Source organism: Trifolium pratense, linkage group LG3 (genome assembly GCF_020283565.1).
Source record: "Trifolium pratense cultivar HEN17-A07 linkage group LG3, ARS_RC_1.1, whole genome shotgun sequence".
NCBI lineage: Eukaryota > Viridiplantae > Streptophyta > Magnoliopsida > Fabales > Fabaceae > Trifolium > Trifolium pratense.
The window spans coordinates 39,398,939-39,421,481 of NC_060061.1; the positions used below are offsets into that span (position 1 = coordinate 39,398,939).

Genomic DNA, 22,543 nt, shown 5'->3' on the forward strand with positions numbered 1-22,543 from the left:
AATAGTTCCAGCAACCACATGTGTGAGTGTCAACCATTAATACATGTTGGATATCAGACACGCTTTCAGAGTGACGTGTCAGTGCTATATATATATATATTGTCATTATCCCTTGAAATGTAAATGCAAAACATGGTAATCTTAAGAAGTCAATAAAAGATTCCTATCTTTCCTGTCCTTCTCCAAATCAAGCTTTTCCTTCGGTTCCTTTTCCTTCTCATCAATCAGAATCAATTTCAAACAGCGACTAAAGGATAAATAATAAAATAAACACAAGATTTATAACCAACAACATGGCCTTGAGAAAAGTTTGTATCTTACTGCATCGTATATCTTGAGATTCTTCTTATGCAGAAGGCACAACTTATTTTTTTTTTTTTTGTCAAATAGTCTAGTATTATTTACCTCAATGGAGTCAGTAATATTGTAACGCTCCTTGGCGAGTATATACAAGAACAACAACAAGCTGATGCAACCTACTTGGGGTTGGTCGAGTGGTGTTGGCTTGGGCCCTTGAAGTATGTTTTTCTCAAGGTCTCAGGTTCGATTTTCACTAGTGCCGATTTCGGTGGGCTAAGTCCATACAGAGCAAAAAAAACTCTGACTTTAAATGGGATCCCCACAAGTGGGCGGTAGGATTGGTCCCCTTAAATAAATAAAAAAAACAGCAAGCTGATGCTTGCATCTTGTTTTGGAACTTAAATTCCATGTCTTTTTTGTTTGGCCATTTTTTTAATAAATATTGTCTTATTATTACTTGCTCCACATGTCCTATCTTATGAATGCGATAATTAGAAATTAAGATAAGATGTCTTCGTAAAAATATTTAAAGGATAAAAATGTATTTTTGCAACACATCTCTACTACTTTTTTATTAGTAATTTTATAGATTAAATTGAACAACAAAAATAAATACAAAAACAAAATTGACTATTTAAAACAAATTCTCAGAAATCAAAATAACTAATAAAAGAGACATTCAATTATAGATATGTTTGCAATTTCTATACATTTAAAAATCAATGTGACAACGGATACTTTTCAAGGACCAAAATAATAGATGATTTCTCCATGTTTAAATATTTGTGAATGATATATATTATTGAATAAAAAAATTTACTTTTTGAGTTCATTGAATAACCAATATATTTATTATATATTATTTATTTGATATATTTAATGAACCTAAAATATGAAGGGGAAAAATTATAATAGAGACTAGAAAGAGTATTTCATGAATAATTAATTAGGTCAGCATTCAACAATTGCTTATAATCCTCTTAAAGCAATTAGAATTGGGATACCAACCCCTTTTAAGTTTTGACAACACATAAACTTATCTAAGATCAAACCCATGTCAATTGCTTATCTCAAAATGTCCATTTTTTATTTTCTTCATTTTAAATGTCATTTTGAACTTCAAACAACACTGACACAACATCTGTACACGTGACTACATTTAATCAGTTTTGCATTTTCAGATTATTATCAGTTTCAAAGACCAATGTTTGTGTTGCTATTACATTTTATGATGCATGCAAGAAATTAAAATAATTTTTTTTTGGGTAGTTTATTTTCCACCAAAAACAGTTCTGGAAAACTGACAACTAATCCCACACAAAATTATAAAACGGAGAGATTTTACTTTCTTGTAAAGGAAGACACTTGACTTTTCATAGTCAATTATTACACAGAGAAACTAAAGAGATTATGAATGTATTTTATATAGTTCAACAACAATTCCATGCAAAGCACTGGGAAATAATAAAAGAGTAAGTGCATTTTTTTATCACCAGTATTTGACTTACTAGATACTTAATCTAATTCGGGGTCTGCCATCAAGTTGTTCCAACCCTCTTTCAATCGTAATTACGAAGATTAAACTGTGATTCTTCTTATTAAACCCATTGCCAATCCTCAAAGTATGGTTTAATACATGCACAAATGCGTCTGTTAACACAACTTGCTATAATAGGCGGCGGGCACATATATTTTGGACAATCATATTCTTGAAAACATTTAAAAAATACTGTAATAAAAAGAGAGGGAAAAAATGTTGTTATTATAATGGAATGAAATATTGTGTCTAAAGTAATTAAGGAAATTTGTAAAGGATAAAAAAAAGGATTTACCATATCCATCAACGTTCATTGTAATAAGAAATACAAAAATTAATATAATCACCACATAAATAAAGTTGATAATTTGAGTCATATTTCTCCCTCTCTCTGTATCTAACAAATATAATATGATTTTCATCACTTTATATAATTTAAAAAGTGCATGCTCTCCTTTATTACATCAATTGAATAACTTTTAGCACTTAAAAAAATGTAAGAACCCTTCACAAAATTAATATCATTATTAAATGCCTCTTCAGTACATCAAAGTTTCGTTTTGTCCCCTCAACATACTTAGTAGGGAGGTCAAGTAATCATCGTAATAAAAATGTTTAATTACACTTTTTGGTCGCTATTTTTATTTTAGGTTTCAAGTTGCTCCCTTATCTTTTAAACGTTTCAAGATGGTCAATTATCTTTTCTTCCGTTCAATAAGTTAGTCTCTTCCGTCAAATTTTTTACTAACACCGTTAAATGTGGACACGTAGCGAACAAAAAACACACGGGGACAGACACATGGTATTACTTACCCAGTCATGTGCCACATCAATTTCTTTTAATTTGAAAATAAAAATAAAACAAAATAGCTTTTCACATCCAAAATTTCATCATTTTCATCAAAATTTCAAAAATTCACAAACCTTCATAAAGCTTAAATTCCTTTCATCCACAAGCTTCAAAACACTTTTATAAGCTGAAATCCAATAAAAAAAAAGGCAAGGAAATCATTCAAGAAATGTCTAGTTCGAAGTTCATAGTAGTTAAGAAAAAGCTTGAATCGTTTAGAACGTTTCATAGCTCAAATCAGGTAGGTTTCACTTGATTCATGATCTAAATGATGTTTTAATGCTTTTCCACTAATTAATTTTGCTTGGTTGTGGCTGAATCGTGTTTTGCCATTTTTTATGTTCTTGAAACTTTTTCTTCGAAATTTAAAATCTAAGCTTCCACTAAGAAATATAAGTTTGGATTCATGATCAATGAAAAATTTCGAGTGAAATGACATATTCATTTGTAAATTTTGAGGTCCATAAGTGACTCCGATGGTGTCGCCACCATGCCGGAATCACCTCCGGCCGAACCATTTTTTTTTTTGCACGTAGGAGGAAGAAGAGCTGAGGTGGCTTGCTCAGCGCACCCCAGGCCTTCTCCACGTGCCCCCTCTTTATTTTTAGCTTTTGTTTTATATTTATTTTAAAATTAAAAGAAATTGATGTCGCACATGACTAGTAAGTAATCCCATGTGTCTGTGCACATGTGTTTTCTGTTCGCCGCGTGTCTACATCTAATGATGTTAGTAAAAAATTTGACGGGAGGGACTAACTTATTGAATGGAAGAAAAGATAAATTACCAACTTGAAACATTTAAAAGATAAGAGATCAACTTGAAATCTAAAATAAAGATAAGAGGCCAAAAATGTAATTAAGATATTGAACGGAATTAATTCTTTCTTTTTTCTTTATACCAAATTTCCATTATTTTATTACATTTATAACATTTCATGATAGCAAGGCTATTTCTACTGTATACGTTGGATTTCAAGTTCATCAATAATTCCTCAAGATGATGAATAATGATGTATGTTTGGATTAATGAAAAGACGTTCTAAACTATGCCTAGAGCTGCCCCTAAATCCCCTTCTGCTAGGACGTCAAGGACGGCTCAACAAGACGTGGCCTTGCCCGTCCACGTTAGCAAAGCACGTTTACCACGTGCCCTTCCATGTGAGGACGCGTGTTCATTCAAGCATATCCCTTATCCCTAATAAGCGGAACTACTTGGACCAAGATGAAGACCTAAAACGGTTTCTCCCTCCATCCAAGGAGAGGTCCTGGCAGTCATCCTTAATGGGATGTTCAACATAGTTTCCCCCATATTTATCCTTCCAAGATGCTAAAGATCAAAACTAAAAAACTCAAATAACCATCACTCATGGCCAGTACATCACACACTTGTATCGACGGCCTTCACGACAACGTTGTACCCTCTCCCACTCGGAACAACAACAACACCGTCCTTTCCCCGTTCAGAACAACGACATCCCCATTCACTAGAGGAAATGCATTTCTTTTTTCCCTTTTTGCACATCTTAAAGTCATTTCATTGTTTCAAAAAAAAAAAAGTCATTTCATTAATCCTACTTAACTAACCAATTATTCTAGAGTAAATACTCTCGAGTCAAACCTGATTGTAATATTGACTGAGGCATACACAGACACGTTAGACACGGCACTGACACAAACATGTCAACACTAGAAATAATTTGAAAAAATGAAATAGTTCAAGCAACCACATGTGTCGATGTCAACCATTAACATGTTGGATACCATACACACGCTTCCAAGTGACGTGTTGGTGCAATATAGATTGTCATTATCCCTTGAGATGTGAATGCAAAGTTTAACTATAAATCTTAAGAAGTTCCACAGAAGATTTACTATTAGGTTGGTCCAGTACAAGTCAAAGTTCTAAAGTAATGGAATAAATTTGTGTGTGACCACAAAAAAGTGCGCTAAATTGTCTCTACTATGAAAATCAGAAGTTCACAGGAAGCAGACAGAATTCTATTTGTATTGCTACCTAAAATGTTAGAAGAAAAGTTTTCTGTATTCATCCGCCTCCTGTGACATCTCTTCAGGGCTCCTATCTTTCCTCTCCTTGTCCAAATCAAGCTTTTCCTTCAGTTCCTTTTCCTTCTCATCCATCTGAATCAATTTCAAACAGCGAATAAAGGATAAATAATAAAATAAACACGAGATTATAATCAACAACATGGCCTTGAGAAAAGTTTCTATCTTACGGCGTCGTATATCTCGTCATTCTTCTCAAAATCACCACCTTTTCGCGGGACAACATGAATGTGAACATGAGGTACTGTCTGTCCTGCTTGGGGCCCATCCTAAAGTACATAAAGATAATTCCATTATTTCTGAGACACGAATAGCATCTCATGCAGACAGTCCAGAATCACGAAGTTAAACAATGAAAATTGTAACTTACACATAATTGATAATTGTCCAAAGAAAAAAAGGAAAATTGATCAAAGCCAAATGGAAAGTAAGCATTCAGAAAGTTAAGCTTTTGATTCACAGGCTTACTAAGTTGGTGAAAAGAAGGAAGAAATAAATTGCTAAAACAATTATATATCATGAACCTTAGTAGCAAATAATTTAAGCAATAATTCAACAGTCAGAGTCAGACCATGGTTATGAGTATCTTACGCTAAATGCAACTCGTATTTCAATTCAATTCGATGCAAAACTAAATCCAATGGATACAAATTCCTAGTGTATCTCTATTTTAGAAATGAGGCACATCTTGAATCCCGATTCATTATGATGAATATTAATCTATTCTATTGAATCACTCCTAAACTAAGCCATGCAGTTTTATAGTCAACTTTGTCTAGAGAGTCATTTTTCTTTTGTCATTTGATTTAGGACAAATCTTGAAGTATTTTGATGTTCGTATAGGATATATCAGCTTATAACTTTTCTAAGTCACGTGTTTTAACTTAAAAATATCATAATTTGATTTGTAATGCATGTTACGATTCATAATAAGATTTAAGTACAATTCGGAAACTAGATCTTCCAATTCACGACCATGAATCCAATTTGATAACCATTAGTCAGACATCTTGTACATATAAAACATGTCATTTTTTTTAACTACTTCATCTTGGACCATAAGTTTTAAAACATGTCATTTTTTTAACTACTTCATGATTCATTACTAATATATATTAAAGCGTCATCTAGGTCACATTAGCATATAAATGAAAGTCACTAAAAGAAAAGGTAAGCAACTAGGAAAGAGGAGCAGAAAAAATGTCAGCATCCATGTGTTTTCAATATGGTCAAATATGAAAGGTGAATGTGTAGTTAAAGACATGATTGCTACTGTAAATATGCAGCACAAAGTGCACAACTATTACTGAACAATTAATTTATCCTCTACCAATAAAATATAGATGCTAAAGAAAAAGTAAATGCAAATGTTAAAGAATAATGAATTGAACACAACGCATATTTCACTTCAATCTTACTTGGATAGCCAAAGTGAGTGATGAAGCCTTATGGTAGCTCTCAAGTTGTCTACCAACTTTTTGTGCAGTGAGCCATAAATCAGAAGTCTCATCAGCAGTGAGATCAACAAAACGCTTAACTTCGCGCTTTGGACAGATAAGCACATGTGAAAACTGTTAAGTCAAACGTTTCCATACTCCTCTATATTCAAGCTTACAACATTACATTGTGCAAAATACAATAATCTAAAGCCTAATCCTTAAAGCCCTTTAGCACAAAATTGTGACATAAAACAAATACGGAGTATAAACAAATGTAGCTGTAATTCCAAAATCTGCAAACTAACATACACAAGACACAAATTGATTCCTTATACGGCATATCAAACAATCAACGACATGTACATCCTATCAAGTATCAACAGGTGAATGCATTCTAGTGACCATTATGAAACCATAAATCGAAATAAACATCAATAATACGAATCAGCTTCATAATAGCATGTTTGGGAACCCATTTGCAACCTTTAAATCAAATTTGATTGAAGCATCTAGTTTTGTATAAAAGAATGATATTCGGTTGTTTCATATTAAAATTGATTTTGTATCCAAACCGTGATACCATTATAAGTGATAAAAAGTACCATTTATCGTGTATTGAAAATTCTACACTAAACTTACACCGGAAGGGCTGGAACACACTGCTAAATTTCCTAGTCTTTGTATATGTTTGTACTAGTTACTATATTTCAAACCAAAACAGTGACGCAGTATGAAATTCACTCAATAAAATGTTTCATTCATAAGCATTTATTATGACAAGTGCTATTTTTGTAGCATTGGATAAAAATAAGTTGAAAAAAGCTTATGAAAAATGTCATAAGGTCTTTTTATAAGTTCTACCAAACAGTCTCACAAAACTTATGGAAGTAGATAAGCTCAAATAAGTCAATCCAAACAAACCTTTAAACTATAAAAACTACATCAATCACACTACCCCAGAAGTGTATTATTGAAACCCATGAAAAAGGATATGACCTGCAAAGAGACAAAAACAAACGACATGTCAAAATGGGTCTTTTTTAATCTCATAAAAAACAACAATTTCATAAAGAGCAAACAACCACTTTGGTCCCTGAAATTCTATCTTGCTGTCACATTTGTCCCTGAATTTATCCAAATTGCAATTAGGTCCACAAGTGTCTCTTTTATTAGTCATTAATATGTTTTTAGGTAGTCAATTTAGTCCTCAAATGTGTTTTGTTAGTCAATTTAGTCCATAAAATTACTAACTAAAGAGGTACTAGGGATGTATTTGCAATACATTCAGGACCAATATGACATCGGGTTACACTTCCAGAAACTAAAATGGTGGTTTACCGATTTCATAAACAATGTACTAAAAAGACACATTTTTTTTTTAATTGTTCTAAAGAGGTAGCCAAACCTAATTAACTTTCTTTGAGTAAACAGTAAAAAAAAAGTTTGATTTAAAGAAGAAGAAGAAATGGCGGAGATTGTTACCAGGAAGAAGAGGACGAAGGTTAACCATAGCATAAGAGAGATTGGTTGAGTAGAAAACTTCAGTGTGGTGTATCTTGTAAGGGCCAAAAGTGTAGTCTTGTGCAGCCATCTGAGGAGAGAAAAAGGGAAATTGGTGAAGGAAAGTGGAGAAGTAAAGGTAGAAGAAGAGAGAAAGTGGTGAAACGATTGTTACCTTGATGGAGGAAGAGTAGATTGATCGGATTCGGAGAGGTGTTGAAGAATGTCGAAGAAATAAATGGGGGATTTGGCCAATGGTGTTCAACAACATTTGTACTTTTACAAACTAGTAGGAGAAACTGACTTTGTTAAAAACAAATTGCCTAAATTTCACTTATGACCCCCAATTTTTATAAATTTGTGGTTTTTGCCTTTTAACTTTTAAAATAGTATTTTTGGCTTCTAATTTTCACAAACTTGTGATTTTGGGCTTCTAACTTTAGCTTCTTTTGCAAAAGGATAACCCTTACTGATTTTGAGCAAGTTAACGCACATGTGATAATGACTCACCTGCCACGTCAGCATGGTTAGCCTCATATGCTAACGTGGCATGTGAGTCACTTGCCACATTTGCGTTGACTTAGTTAGGAGGCCAAAATCACAAGTTTATGAAAATTAGAGGTTCAAATGTACTATTTAGTCAAACAAATTAAAAAAATGAAAAAAATAAATAAAAAAATCATAAGTTTGCTTACATGTTTAATTGGAAGGATCTTTGGATTGAGATAGACTCTACCCTTATGGTGAACGCCTTCAAAGCCGACTCTCTAAATCCTTGGAAGCCTAAGATCAGATGGGCTAATTGTAAAATTTTAGCCATGAAAGTGAATATTATAGTCTCTCATATGTTTAGAGAAGGTAATAGTTGTCCAGATACCCTGGTTCTTAGATTTTGGAACTTATGTTTTGGTTTGATGTGTCACCTTGTCTTAAAGATAGTTTATTTAGAAACAAACTTGATTTACCTAGAGCGTCTTGGATCACACAATAATGTTTTTTAGAACGAATTTTCTGATAGAAGCATTGGCAGAGGTGTGGAGAGTAAACGATGGAGGTGTGAATAGTAAGCCAATTTCTTTGGGTAGTTTCACTTTTACAAATAAAAAAAAGGCCCAGCCTAAAATCGCCTTTATTCTACTCTGCTATCTCTCTCTCCTATCTCTATCCACTTTTCTTTTATCTTGTAGTCATTCATTTCTGGTTGTGGAGTTCAAGTTCCTCCTTCAAGCAAAAATGGCGAATGTAGCAGCTATGGCTACCACCAACAACACCACCACCACCACCACCAACAGGTGGAATATGTCTTCGCTTCGCTCTGCTTTGCCTTCCATTCCTCCTACTTCCGCTTCCTCATTGCGCTTCACCGCTTTTCCACGCCGTTATTCAACAACAAAAACACTCCGAATTTCCAGAACCAAACCTAATTCCCTACTCGACTCTTTCACCGGAATTCTCCCTCCAACTTCCTTCTTCGCTCCTTCATCTTCAGGTATACTTCATTTATGTCTTTCATTCATTGCTATGCGTTTTTGTTTTACTGCTTTAGAATTCATTGATGGCAACTATTGGTAAATTGAATCTATAATCTGATTAGAAGTTAGAACAGTTACTTCCTTACATATATATAACTGATTTGTATGTTTCTGTAGTGATGTGTTTCTCTTTTAGTTCTCACAAGAGAATTCTTCTAGAATATTTTCAACTGCTTTCTCATTTATGTACCACACCTGTATAACACTTGATCAATGCCAGGTTAAAGACATTACTAAGTTTGTTTGCAAATTTTTTAGCTTTTTTCGATAGTAGATTAATAAATAAAGGTCAAATTCTATTGAATTTTTTTAAAAAACTGTTTAAATAAAATGCAGATGTATATATTTTGATTCTCAATTTAAAATTTTTATATATAATTTAATACTATATATGTAGCGGTGTTGGTGTCCTATGTTATTTACATTAGCAGTGTCGACGTATCAGTATCCATGTCGTGTCAGGTATCTTTGCTTGTGTCAACGTGTCTGTGTTTCATAGATAATGATTACATTTATAGGCACATTTTTGTTTTTCTATTTCTATTTAGAATCTGATGTTTAGATCATTGCTATTCCACTATGATGTTCAGTCTTGAGCATGAGAATGTGTTAGAATACCACATGTACTAGAAATATGGCTTAGTTAGTGTTTGTAAACCTTGAGAAGTCCTCCCCTTAAAATCCGGTTTTGCCAGTCCTACCCGAATTCTAAGACTCATCTGTGCACTCTTTTGGCCTCTCATATTTTTCCTACACTTTCCCTTGGTTTCTCGGTTTATAACATGGTATCACAAAGCTTGTTGATTCAAACACCGTGACTTACTTTCTTGACAAATCCCTTTTCTTTCCTTGAAATTCAACCTAGTTATACTGCTTCAATAAATTGTTCATACCAAAAATCACTATAAAAATTGATGAAAAGAACTGTCTTTAGTGGAAATGACAGATCAAAGGTGTTCTCACAGGCTACTAAAATTGCAATATTTTGTTTTTTAATCGATCAATACCTTGTGACTTTCTCTCCTCACTCAGATAAAGTGGAGAAATCGTACTGTAATATTTCTGCCGAGGTTGTTTCTTTTTTGTTGAGTGTGATTAAAAAGCTGCTTTTCCATAGACAAAGTATCCATTATCTTTTGAAATTTAGCATTGAATTCACTGCTTTACTTTATCTTCTTGAGCAGACTTTAATGGCTTTGATCATGGTTTCACTGTTATTGACAACGGCGGTCGAGTCTATGCTATGAGACATGGAAGGAAAGTGCCTAAACTCAACAGGCCCCCTGATCAGCGTAAGGCACTCATTCGAGGCCTAACAACACAGCTCCTTAAATATGGCCGTATCAAGACCACCAGGGCAAGAGCCAGTGCAATTAGGAAATATGTTGATAAAATGATCACTCTTGCAAAAGATGGTTCTCTTCATAAAAGGAGACAAGCCCTTGGCTTCATCTATGAGAAGCAGATTGTTCATGCTTTATTTGCAGAGGTTCAGGAGCGTTACGGTGAAAGAAATGGTGGTTATACAAGAATTTCAAGAACCCTACCAAGGCGGGGTGATAATGCACCTATGGCGTTCATTGAACTTGTGTAATTATTAGCTGCTGGCTTTTACGGGATGCAATTATTAGCATTCAAGCTGCAATGTTGAGATTTGTGATGCTTCCAAATGTAACAATTGATTCTACAGTTTTCCCCATGTTTAGTTGTATTTGTATTTGTCAGTTTGCATATTTTCTGAGTTGTATGTATGGACAAACATCCATCTTTGATCTGCAAAAGTTCATAGATTCTGTTATCTGTTTTTGACATCCATGATATTCTTGGCTTCCTCAGGTTGCTGCTTAATTTGTATGCATAATGTGAAAATTATACATACTCCGTATGACAGACAACCAAAAGGCTAGATGCAGTGCTGCTCAATTCTCGTTTTGTTATCGAAAAAGAGTAAACCGTAGGGTTTTTAAAAACATTTTTTGAAATGTAGAAACTATCGTTAAAAATCGAGCAAAATGTAGGTACCAAAAACATACATAATCGGGTCTACGTCAACTTTCCGTCTAAGAAAACAAACAGGGAGCCTAAATTTAGTAACAAAAGTAAATGAGTGCATTTGTTTGAGTTTTTAATTTTATATTTTTTTAAAAGAATACCTTTCTCATTTTAAATGTTTAACTTTGTTTGTTAAAGATTTTTTAGAAAATCATTTTTAATCTTAAATGAAAAGCCAATGCACCCAATATTTAGTCTAACAAATGGGTAGGACATTGCATTATATATGTAGTGGGACGGGTTCGAACCCCGTTCATCCCACTAGCCTATTTAAGAAAAAATAAAAATAAAATGAATGGTGGTATTTTTGAAAATATGTGTGGGCATCAATCTTCATATATTACGCTCATTAAAAATTTATATTATATAAATAATTTATATAAAATTTTTAAAAAATCTAAAATAATTTAATATGTTATTTATATTTACAAAAATCAACATATTAAATAATCTTAAATATTTTTTAAAAATTTATACTCGTTAAAAAGTATTATTGAGAGGAGAAATCGGTGGTTTAATTATTAAATAAAGTAAGTTTAGTAAAAAAAAAAAATTGTTAAATAAAGTAAGAATACAAGTTAGATTTAGATATCTAGATAAGGTCTCTGATATCTCACAAAATGTCCCATTCCCTTTTCGCCAGTTGCCATCCTTCTCTACTCTTTTGCTGCTGTCATCACTTCTTCTCATCACTCTCTCTCTCTATAATCCTTTTCAAAGTAAAAGAAAAACCTTTCTGCGTTATCTTATCACAATAACAAGAAGAAGAACACGATGCTGAGCATGGGAACTCTAACTTTGAATTCATCAACTACAATGGTAGCTCATACCACTTCCAATACACTCCTTGGAACCAAAAGACACATCCTTTCCAACAAAACTCATTCCTTACCAATGAATTTGGTTTCTGCCACTAACCAAAATTTCACCTTAATCTCTCCCTTCAAGAAACAAACACCTTTTATCACTGCTGTTGCTTCTGTTCAATCAGACAACGTTAGTTCTTCTGATGCTCCTCCCACCAAGGTTTCTTTCACTCTAATGTTTATTTATTTTTTATACTAAGTTGTTAATTTGGTGTATGTTCCTGCAAAATGACATTTAAGTTGCTCTAAATATTTGATATATTGTTATGAATGGGGTTAGAACTTAGAATGTCATGTCCAGTTAAAGTAGCTCAGTTGGTAGCTATTAGATATATAGTGTGTGAGTCTAGCCACTAGAATGTAATTTCTTTGTTTAAAAGGGATGCTGAATTGCCACAATTGTCCTCAAAATTGCATGTGTAAAATTAGTCCCTAAACTTGAAAGTCGTTGATCATTTTTTTTATTCAAATATAATTTAGATTAGGGCAGTCACACCGCATGCAAATTCAGGGAGAACCGCCAATCCATTGATGATTTGTAATGGAACTTACTTATAAGTTATAACCTACCGATTATGTCAACAAGTGTGAGCAGAATGTCTAACCATCTATGCCAACTGCAAATGTTTGATCATATTATTAATCCCCTAAATTGGCATCACATGGACTAATGTGATCAAGTATTTTTCAATGTTAGGAATGAGTATAGAATTTTGTTTATTTAAGCATCAATTGGTGATTAACTAGTTTGTGAGCTAAGCAATTAACCTTTGTTCTTGGTGATTTATATGCATTTGATGAATCTTGTAGCAATTTTTTATTTGTTTTTTTATATGGTAATTAGTTTTTTTTTTTGGTTTGCTCAGAATGAATTCAACAAGTACTATTTCATTGTTGCAAACGCAAAATTTATGTTGGATGAGGAGGAGCATTTCCAAGAACAGTTATTTGAACGCCGTCGCTACTATGGAGAGCGTAATAAAGAACAGGATTACTGGCTTGTCATTGAGCCTAAATTCTTGGATAGTTTCCCCGACATTACCAAGAGATTGCGGAGACCTGCTGTTGCTCTCGTGTCAACTAATGGTCCATGGATCACGTAAGAACATTAATCATTTCTTCATTTTCGGTGCTTAGAGTGGCTGTTATAAACTTTGAAACATGTATATAATTCATTTGGGTTTAGATTATACACTATGGTCAGCACATCTCAATCGTTGGATTAAAACCGGACAGTTCATGTTCTAAGTTTAAATAGAAAAAATAGATGTATGTTTTTATATATGCTTGCATGAAGAATTGGATTCCCTACAATGGAAGAATCTGAAGTCAAGCAATCTGAACTGTGTTTTTGATCAGACAGCTCACAACATAAATATTTTGAATTTTCTTTTTAGATATGAATTCCCGAGCTTAAAATTTAAGTTATAGTATCTTGATTGAATGATCTAGCTTCTTCATATGCCTCATTTTGTTTTTGTTTTTACCTCTTAGAAGTGTAGGTTGCTAACGACTATAACATTTTTCTCTTTACCTTTTTCATGACAACTTTTAGTGTCTAGATCCACCGGAGTGAGATTTGACCTTTCAAATGGTATAATATGAAATAAGTGCATGATCAATTGAATTTTTGCAATGAAAGTTGTCAACATAGCATGAAATGCCAGCATTTGATGTTTTAGACAAGTTGTAACTATTCCCTCATGCGTGTTTTGGCAGATTCATGAAGTTAAGACTAGATCGAGTTTTATCAGGAAGTTTTGAAGCTGACAGCGTAGAAGAAGCATTAGCTTCCAATCCTGCTAATCTGGAGTTTGACAAACCTGATAAATGGGTGGCACCCTATCCTAAATATGAATCTGGATGGTGGGAATCTTTCTTGCTCTCTGGACAGAAAGAGGTGAACTCCTCATAAGACATTTATTTTCCATTCTGTTTCAGTGATTGGTATTTGTAGATCTTTTTCTCCAAGCGCTTTTGTTAATGTAAAACCAATGTAGTCGATGTCAGCTAAATTTGCTTTCAGTTTTGTAATTTTTGGTAGGTGGTATAATTATTTAAAGTCGAAGTGTCGTCCTCAGAATCTAAGTTCTAGGTATTGTTTTTATGACTTTTGTGTAAAACATGTTATGGGAAACCTGCAATCTGCATGGATCCCCAAGTGAATCCAACAATGTAGAATCAGTTATGACTTTTGAGTATTGCATATCTAGAATTACCCTTTCCTATATGTGGATACACTTTTGAAATTGAGTTTGTGTCATAATCTAACCATGATCTGCAGTCGGTTATGGTCTGCTACTAGCCATTGCTAGTCACCCTCCCCAAACCATAGAACAGATTCTGCTGATGGCTACTTGGCTAGGCCCTTTTCTGCTAACAATTAGCCGTGTTACTAGTTGTGACTCATTATTTATTGAACAAACTAAAATGGTTTGTTTAGCTTTGATTATGACAGAGACAAGTTGTATACAACTTTTAGAAAACCTTTTATGATGACTATACCACATTATGTACACTTATAACAAGAAATTTGTACAATGTTAACTGGTGTATAAAAATTGGTGTGCATGTCCCAAGACAATCATAGTATGTACTTTTTTGGTACATCATATATATATATATATATATATATAGAAACATTGTTTGGTTCATGTCTTGGTCCATCTAGGATTTGCATTACCTCTACTCTAGATTATTATCTTGCAAGTGTACGGACTTCCCAAAGATCTTCTTCATCAACTCTGCATATCGACTTCTTAATTCAATCATCGCCTTCTCAGAAAGAATATCTATAATATCTTGATGCCTTTCATATACTGCTGGCAATGTCAGCAATGCTACCGTCGCTACATCAACAGAGCAAAAGAGAACATTTTAGTACCAACTTGCATTCAAGATTTCAAGTAATATTTTTACAGTTGATGAATCACAAAGTTGCTGCAGTTAGGAGAGCGGTTCTATTGAATCAAAATCAGTCTGTTCAAGTTTTGAATATATAGTAAATTTGATTCAAAATACAATTTCAGAATATGATCCATCTGATCTTTGATCCAACGGTGTTGATCTCTTTACTGCGGCAACTGGAGATTCCTTAACCGTATGAAATCGAAATCTGGCTCGTAATTTGACGGTACTGTAAGTAGCTGACCTAGGTAGAAAATAGTTGCAGCAGTGAACCAATTACCAAGAACTGAAACAACTCCTAATGTCCATGTAACCTGAAGATTATTTATTTGTCAGGTAAAACCAAATGATACTGTGATAAGATGACTAAGCCTATATTTGGTATCATGGTGGATATGTCAGAATCACACCAACTTGGATATTCCAAAAGCCACACTATGTAGCTTCTGCAAAATTACGGTGGATCACCTTGATTCTAACATACTTACAGTGATACCAAACATACACTAAACAAGCTTAAAAGGATAGTGAAAGGCACCAAGAGAAACTTCTTGAAATCTCGTCCGCAAGCTAGGTCTCCAAATATTTTGAGCTGTTTGTTAAGTCTTTTTGTCATTGAAATAGCAGTATTAACAATGAACCCTTCTGGTAAGATGAGTGCTGATAATTTAGGTGGAGGTCTATTAAAAATAAAACAACATCATTCCTTGGTGTAAAGCAATAATCAAAGTATGTAGTATATATTGATTGATAGAGGGAAATAAACTCACATGTCAATGAAGGTGGTTAGATGAGTCCAGAGGAACAGTATGGACAATAGAATTATGAGAGATTCACAAATGAAACTAAGAAAGGTGTATTCCATCATCTTATAAATAAACAATATGGCAGTTACACCAGCTAGAATGCTTCCTGTGATCCTCTTATCTCTCCACAGTATAATATCAGCAACTATAAGCAACAACAGAAACACTTTAATTTCCAATGGTTGGAGTATCAATCCGGTTCTAAAGAAAACAAACAAATTTAAATACACAGAAACACAATGATTGGTCATAGTGTTTGGCTAATTGTGCTTATGTCTTTGATAGCAGAGTGACAATTGTAGTTTTCTTTTGTGCCTAGTTGGGATTGTAGAGTACGAAGTTTTGTTTATAAATACTACAGCTCAGTTTATAAGTTAATCTCTAAACAATACCCTATGGAGCTTTGACCCCCCCCCGCACCCTAACCCTCCTAATCGAAACCCAACCCTCCTAGTCGAAATCCAAAAGGCAGGCGCAAACACTTGTGCATTCAGCTCCACTGGCTCTGCTCGAATGTCTATCCACTTATTAGTGAATATGAACCCTACTTAAGTAATTAAAAACAACATGAATGAAACTTGCATTGTATGAAAGAATGAATGGAATGCATATGAGTGGTAGCAAACGCTTCACAAAAATTTCATTTCACGAGTAGTTGAAATTAATGAGTGTCATAATGAGTGTCGCACAGCTGCTTCTCAAGGTTATCAGAAGCATGTGAGCATACCTATTCCAGAACCTAGTACAACATGAACAGGCCTCTTCCGGCCAAAGAAGCGATTCCTGGCAGCAGAAAATGCAAAGTAATTCTCAAACACAGTTTCAAATTCCGAGTCATCGTCATCAAATTCTCTATTATTGCTGAGAAAATCAGAGTCTGCAACATCCATGAATTCCGCATCATGAACCATTATTAATATTCCTCCTTTTTTTCTTTTTTCTTTCTTCTTTTCTTCTTTCTATTATATGTTAGATCTTTCCCCAATGCTATAAATAAATATAGTAAAACCTGTATATACAATAACATTAAAAAACAGTGACATGCATTAACAAAAACAATGTCACAATAATATATAGATTGCATAAATAAATGAAGAATGTAAAATTTTAATAATGACAAACACATACATTGGATTAATCAATGGGGAGTATAACCTTTTAGAGATTTCTCCTTTTGAAGACTTGTTGAATTTGTTTTGGCTAATTGGTGTTCTACCTCTTTGTAATAAGGTACAAATTTTAGAACCCTACAAAATAAATCTGACCCCATAAAATTCGCACGAAGGCAAACATAACTTAATCTTTTCTATAACTTAATCTTTTCTAAATATTGACTATTTTTTTAGACTTTTTAATATTTTGTCAATCTGATAATTTTTTAAGGAAAATAAGGGAATAAGCTCTTTTGTTGTAATGCAATACTAGACCCTTACCCGTGCGATGCACGGGTGTGATGAAATTATTTTTATTTTACAATTGCATAAAACTGAAACATTACATATTATCAAAATAATAATAATAATAAAATAGAGAATCCGAAATTCAAAAGATTTATTTTCTAAGGAGAAGTGGTGTGGCATTGTAAGTGAGTGGTTAAATGAAGAAATATTATTGGTTTAAGGATTATGATTTACTTTACATGAGTAACAAAATGACTATCTAAAATTTATATATACAGGAGTAATAAAATTAAAGGGTACATACCTTTTAAAAATATTCCAAAGGGACATATGTGAAGAGCATCAACCTCACAGTTCAGTTCGTTTGAGTAAGAGATGATGACCCAAAGCCTAAAATCAAAATTTATAAAAATAAGTATATCAATAAAAAAAATGAATAAATAAAAAAGTAAAGAAAAGGAAAGTAAAACAACTATTACATAATTCAATTAAAAATAAAGTATATATTATTTAATTTGTATCATAATAGAATATAAATACACATATACAGTAACAATTAACTAAACCTATAAATGATGTGCAACACAAAAGTTGAATGTATGATCTGCAAGAAACAAAAAATGTCAAATTCTCTTAATTTTATTTGTTATGCAAAAAGTTAATTTTTGCAAAAAATAAAATAACTACAACAAATCATGGTTTTAGAAAATAACATAAGTATTTATACCTGATGCACAAAAGATGAAGAGGCAAGATAATGGAAAGAGAAATTGCACATTATAAGATATGAAAAAATCTATTCTCACATTCAACCGGAAAAACAAATGGTAATCTTATTAAGCACATGATTGAGCACCAGGGGATGAAAATATTTGTTTCTAACATTCGTAATGGTTAGTTAGGAAAATATGAATAGGATACAAATTAAAACAGTTGTAAGCTATATATTAAAATATTGGTAGAAGAGTCCAAGAGATGAAAATTGAATTGTGACTTAAGAGATGAAAAATATATTACCGTGAGTTACAAAGTTAATTAGTGTGTATTTTTGTATTCTCCTTATTATAATATAGTAAGCAAAAATTATTATATTCACCAAAAAAAGTAAAGGCTAAGTAAAAGCTTGAGTGAGTGTATATTAAAAAGGCATAAGTATATAAATGTAGAATATGAAAAGTATAGAGATGACAATAATAATTATAATAATAACTAATAATAATAATAATAATAATAATAATAATAATAATAATAATAATAATAATAATATAGATGATGTGGCTAAATGAAACAATTTGATTGGTCTAAGTGGATTAGGGTTAGGAGAACTATTTAGGAATTATATATATAGATATCCAAAAACAAATTCTCTTTAAATACTAACGGTTATTGGGAAAGAACTAAAATAAAAATAATTGTATTCTCCAAATTTTCGTTCATTAAAACTTGTGTTATAGAAATGAAATTTTTTACCATGAATTGGTCCAAGGTCAAGGGTTTATTGGCTCATGTGAGGAAACTTCCTGGCTCATGTGGTCAAGTGGTAAGGTTTCTTGTGTTCTCCTACAGGTTCCCCGACGAAGATTAGTCATCGCTAACAGCGGTGAAAACTTCGTAACAATATTTTTGAAATGGTATTACTAGCTACTCCATTTAAAATTATAAAAAAATATGTGCTTTATGTTATGGTGAGTTTGTTAATAAAAGATTTTTGTTGCTACTAAAAAAAAGCAAGGGTAATGTTGGTATTATGAAAAGTCTACACCAAAACTCATGTATTCTCTTTATATATAGTATAGAATAGATATAGATGAAAAAACCATTAAAAAAAAAAGAGAGGAAGTTAAGGGTAATTATGAAATAATTAAAAAGCCATAAAGGAAGTTAAGGGCAAAATGGACAAAAAATAAAAGTCAGCCCAAACTCCCCTATCCCTTTATATATATATTGTTATAGATTTTACAAAATTATTTTTATTAATGATATGAAAAATGATAAATAAAAAAATTAATTATTAATTACAAAAAGGAGATAAAAAAATGAAACAAAAACAAAAAAGAGAGATTGAATACACATGGCTTAGTGCATACGATACATTTGGTTTATTGCATCATTCACATTTGTATCGTTGCATGTAGTGCATTTTACACTTTTAATGTTGCATATATATATATAGAGAGGATGTATACTATGAGAATGGTAAAGATATATGAGAATATGAGAATGAATGACAACCATTAGATTTAAATGAAGGAGTAGGATTAGAATCATGTGATTGTAATGTAGCATTATCATTCCATTCAATTTTCTCTCTCCTCCAGTACATGTTCAATCCATTCCCACTACCAATTGGGCTACGTAGCTCAATTGGTAGTGGGAATGAATTGAACATGTACTTGAACCCCAGGGTACATGGTTCGATTCCCACGGAAGGCAAAAACTCCACTAGAGAGGGGGGTGGAGAAGATCGTGAGGTAAAGCACCGGGATCGCCAAGATGGGGCCCGGGGGCTGTTACAACGTTGTACCAAAAAAAAAATCAAAAACTGTATAAAATATGTTATCTGATACAGGACAAATTATAACTGATAAACAATTCAAAATAATTATCATATATACTAATTAAATCATACGCGGGACAAAATACGATACGGATTCAAATACGAAATTTTTTATTTATAATTACAAAATATATACATTGGTAAAAAATATGCTTTCGCATATGGGATAAATTATAACTTATAAAAAACTCAAAATTGCTATTATATATACTAAATAAGTCATTAAATATTAATGAAAGTCTTCTGCTTTTTTTTAAATGACTGTCTTAGTGCAATATTTTATTTTTTAATTTTAATTAGCAAGGCGTAACGTTACAACCCGTGCGATAGCAAATATCTATTACCGGTTAATATTATAGATCTAAGTTCAAACTTATTATTTTCACTTTTTCATATTTTAAATGCGTAAATATAATCATTACTATACTTGAAAAAAAATGTACACACAAAGAAAACAATATACCACACCAACATGGGATGATATCTATCCACCAAGGTAATTATTTTTTAGTTACGGTGATTATAAAAGAAGAAAAAACAAAAAGAATATACACACCACATGATGTTATAGGAGTAAACAGTCACTTTGGTCCCCGAAAATGGCACTCGCTGTCATATTAGTCCATGAATTATCAAAAAACATTTAAAACTCCCTGAATGTAACTTCCGTTAGTCAAAATAGTCCCCGGCGTCAAGTTTTAGCAAAGAACTGTTTGATAGTGCTAACGTGGACAATTTGTTGACTTTGTTGACCAATACGTGTCACTTTTCTTTAAAATTTAATGCCACGTAGGCAGGGACCATATTGAAGGAAAAATTAAACAAAAAGGAAGATGAACATTGAGGGACTAAATTGACAAAGAAAAAATCACCCCCAAATATAAAGTGGGAATCCAAAATCTTCTTCCTCTTCTGTTTCACCAAAAAAAAATCTTCTTCCTCTTCTCATGGCCATGTTCTTCTTATTCTCATTGAAGTTTTATCAATCATAATCTTTATAACCATTTTTGAAAACCTTGAAAGATGAAAGGGGGAGGTAAAGTGGGAATCCAAAATCATCTACATACATTATTTGACTATTTGATTTGGTTTTGAAATTCTTAGTAATTAAGAATATCGAAAAATCCACTCAAATTTGTTTGAACATATCTGGAGAAGACAAGTGCAATTTCAATTTATGTTAGAAGCTTCTTTATAGTTGTTTATGAAGAAGTTAGATAGTTTTTGAAAAAGTTGAGATGAATAAGTTAATTTCAATTTATGTTAGAGGCTGCTTTATGATTATGGAGAGATTATGATTGATAAAATTTCAATGAGAATAGGAAGAAGATGGAGATGGGAAGAGGAAGAAGATGAAGATTGATTTAGGGTTTTATATTTGGGGGTGATTTTCTCTTTTAGTCACTTTAGTCCCTTAATGTTCATCTTTCTTTTTGTCCTATTTTGCGTTCAATATGGTCCCCGCTTATGTGGCATCAAATTTTAAAGAAAGTGACATGTATTGGTCAATGAAGTCAACAAATCGTCCACGTCAGCACATCAAACGGTTCTTTGCTAAAAATTTACGTCAGGGACTATTCTGACTAACGAAAATTACATTCAGGGATCTTAAAATGTTTTTTGATGATTCAGGGACTACTACAACAGCGAGTGCCACTTTCAGGGACGAAACTGACTGTTTGCTCGATGTTATAGAGAATGCAAACTATTCGCATCAAATCATAGATCAAATCAACGTCCAATTTTTTATTTTTCTTATGCCCACTAGAATCCATACTATTATTGTTTTTATAATAATTGAATATAATATACTGTATTATGTTGGTGCGCCCGGGTCAACCTACAATATTAACGTAACCAATTATCATTGCTTACAATTTGGCATATGCCCTCTCTATCCTTTATTATAAACAATATTTTAACATCTAACCTCCCAACACCCTCTAGAGAAGGAGAAAACAATTGACCACGAAGAAGGATAGACACAAGATGTTCCAAACTTCCAATCAACTAGACTTCAAGAGACCCAGCTTCACACTCCACCAAACTTTACTGATTCCAGCAAAAAATAGGTTCACCTGTACAAAGAACATGGGGGGTGCCAAAATTTTTACCTCTGAAACTATTTTCAAGATAAAAGTTTCACTCTATCGATGCGATACTTAGCAGAAAATGTTCCTTCCGAAAAACAAACATCATTAAGCGAGTTTTAGATAATCCACACAATAATTTACCAAATTAATATCCACTCTAATTTATTTTTCCTATTCAAACCCAAATCTAAAAAAATCTCAAACGACCCAATGATATCATGAGGGGACATCCACTCAACCCTAAGTATAAAGAAATGTTAGTTTTTATTATTAGCAATGATATAGACACTATGCGGGGGTCAACGTCCATTTTCTATTTTTGTGCCTAATAGAACATACTACTCCGTCCCAAAATATAAGCAAAAGTTGGTCAACAAAAGTGGATGTATTTGGTCCAAATCTTTAACCAAATACATCAAGTTTATTTGACTCACTTTTGCTTATATTTTGCGACGGAGGGAGTACTATTTAGGGAAGGTTCCCGGGTCAACGTCCATTAGTAGTATAAATTATCTAATCAGTAATCATCCTTGCTTATAATTTGGCAGATACAGGCAGTATTCTTTATTATAAAATAAAAATCGTTTTATAATAAAAAATTGACTTTTTAAATTCATTAAATAATTAATATATTTAGTCT

The 22,543-nt window shown here is 32.6% G+C and overlaps 3 protein-coding genes and 1 long non-coding RNA gene across 4 annotated transcripts; 1 reads left to right on the top strand and 3 right to left on the bottom strand.

Annotated features, from left to right (window-relative positions):
• Nucleotides 1–1,623: 1,623 nt before the first annotated feature.
• LOC123916935 lies at nucleotides 1,624–2,310 on the bottom strand. The gene is made up of 2 exons (XR_006812329.1): nucleotides 2,133–2,310; nucleotides 1,624–2,029 (listed from the first exon to the last, which is right to left on the bottom strand). It is a non-coding gene; the product is annotated as an uncharacterized LOC123916935 (long non-coding RNA).
• A 2,210-nt stretch (nucleotides 2,311–4,520) lies between these two features.
• On the bottom strand, nucleotides 4,521–8,013 carry LOC123914368 (bifunctional bis(5'-adenosyl)-triphosphatase/adenylylsulfatase FHIT). Its single transcript, XM_045965491.1, has 5 exons — nucleotides 7,866–8,013; nucleotides 7,671–7,781; nucleotides 6,170–6,316; nucleotides 4,922–5,020; nucleotides 4,521–4,826 (listed from the first exon to the last, which is right to left on the bottom strand). The coding sequence occupies exons 1-5, from the start codon at nucleotides 7,959–7,961 to the stop codon at nucleotides 4,710–4,712; spliced, it is 570 nt and encodes a 189-aa protein (XP_045821447.1). The 5' UTR covers nucleotides 7,962–8,013; the 3' UTR covers nucleotides 4,521–4,709.
• Nucleotides 8,014–8,830: 817 nt separating this feature from the next.
• Nucleotides 8,831–14,368, top strand: LOC123915082. Its single transcript, XM_045966230.1, has 5 exons — nucleotides 8,831–9,179; nucleotides 10,407–10,810; nucleotides 12,001–12,300; nucleotides 13,007–13,239; nucleotides 13,860–14,368. Exons 1-5 carry the CDS (start codon nucleotides 8,924–8,926, stop codon nucleotides 14,053–14,055), a joined length of 1,389 nt encoding a protein of 462 aa, XP_045822186.1. The 5' UTR covers nucleotides 8,831–8,923; the 3' UTR covers nucleotides 14,056–14,368.
• A 457-nt stretch (nucleotides 14,369–14,825) lies between these two features.
• Nucleotides 14,826–16,764, bottom strand: LOC123914369 (reticulon-like protein B1). The gene is made up of 5 exons (XM_045965492.1): nucleotides 16,581–16,764; nucleotides 15,818–15,998; nucleotides 15,586–15,727; nucleotides 15,292–15,361; nucleotides 14,826–14,989 (listed from the first exon to the last, which is right to left on the bottom strand). The coding sequence occupies exons 1-5, from the start codon at nucleotides 16,762–16,764 to the stop codon at nucleotides 14,826–14,828; spliced, it is 741 nt and encodes a 246-aa protein (XP_045821448.1).
• Between the last annotated feature and the right edge of the window lie 5,779 nt (nucleotides 16,765–22,543).

Coding starts and splice junctions, on each gene's coding strand:
- LOC123914368 (XM_045965491.1), bottom strand. CDS start 7,961: ATGTTGTTGAACACCATTGGCCAAATCCCCCATTTATTTCTTCGACAT. Junction 5,021..6,169: donor CACTCACTTTGGCTATCCAA/GTAAGATTGAAG, acceptor TATGTACTTTAG/GATGGGCCCCAAGCAGGACA. Junction 4,827..4,921: donor ATGACGAGATATACGACGCC/GTAAGATAGAAA, acceptor AAATTGATTCAG/ATGGATGAGAAGGAAAAGGA.
- LOC123915082 (XM_045966230.1), top strand. CDS start 8,924: ATGGCGAATGTAGCAGCTATGGCTACCACCAACAACACCACCACCACC. Junction 9,180..10,406: donor CTTCGCTCCTTCATCTTCAG/GTATACTTCATT, acceptor CTTCTTGAGCAG/ACTTTAATGGCTTTGATCAT. Junction 10,811..12,000: donor CTATGGCGTTCATTGAACTT/GTGTAATTATTA, acceptor TCAAAGTAAAAG/AAAAACCTTTCTGCGTTATC.
- LOC123914369 (XM_045965492.1), bottom strand. CDS start 16,764: ATGGTTCATGATGCGGAATTCATGGATGTTGCAGACTCTGATTTTCTC. Junction 15,362..15,585: donor ATTTCAAGAAGTTTCTCTTG/GTGCCTTTCACT, acceptor AATAATCTTCAG/GTTACATGGACATTAGGAGT. Junction 14,990..15,291: donor TGCAACTATTTTCTACCTAG/GTCAGCTACTTA, acceptor CTGTTGATGTAG/CGACGGTAGCATTGCTGACA.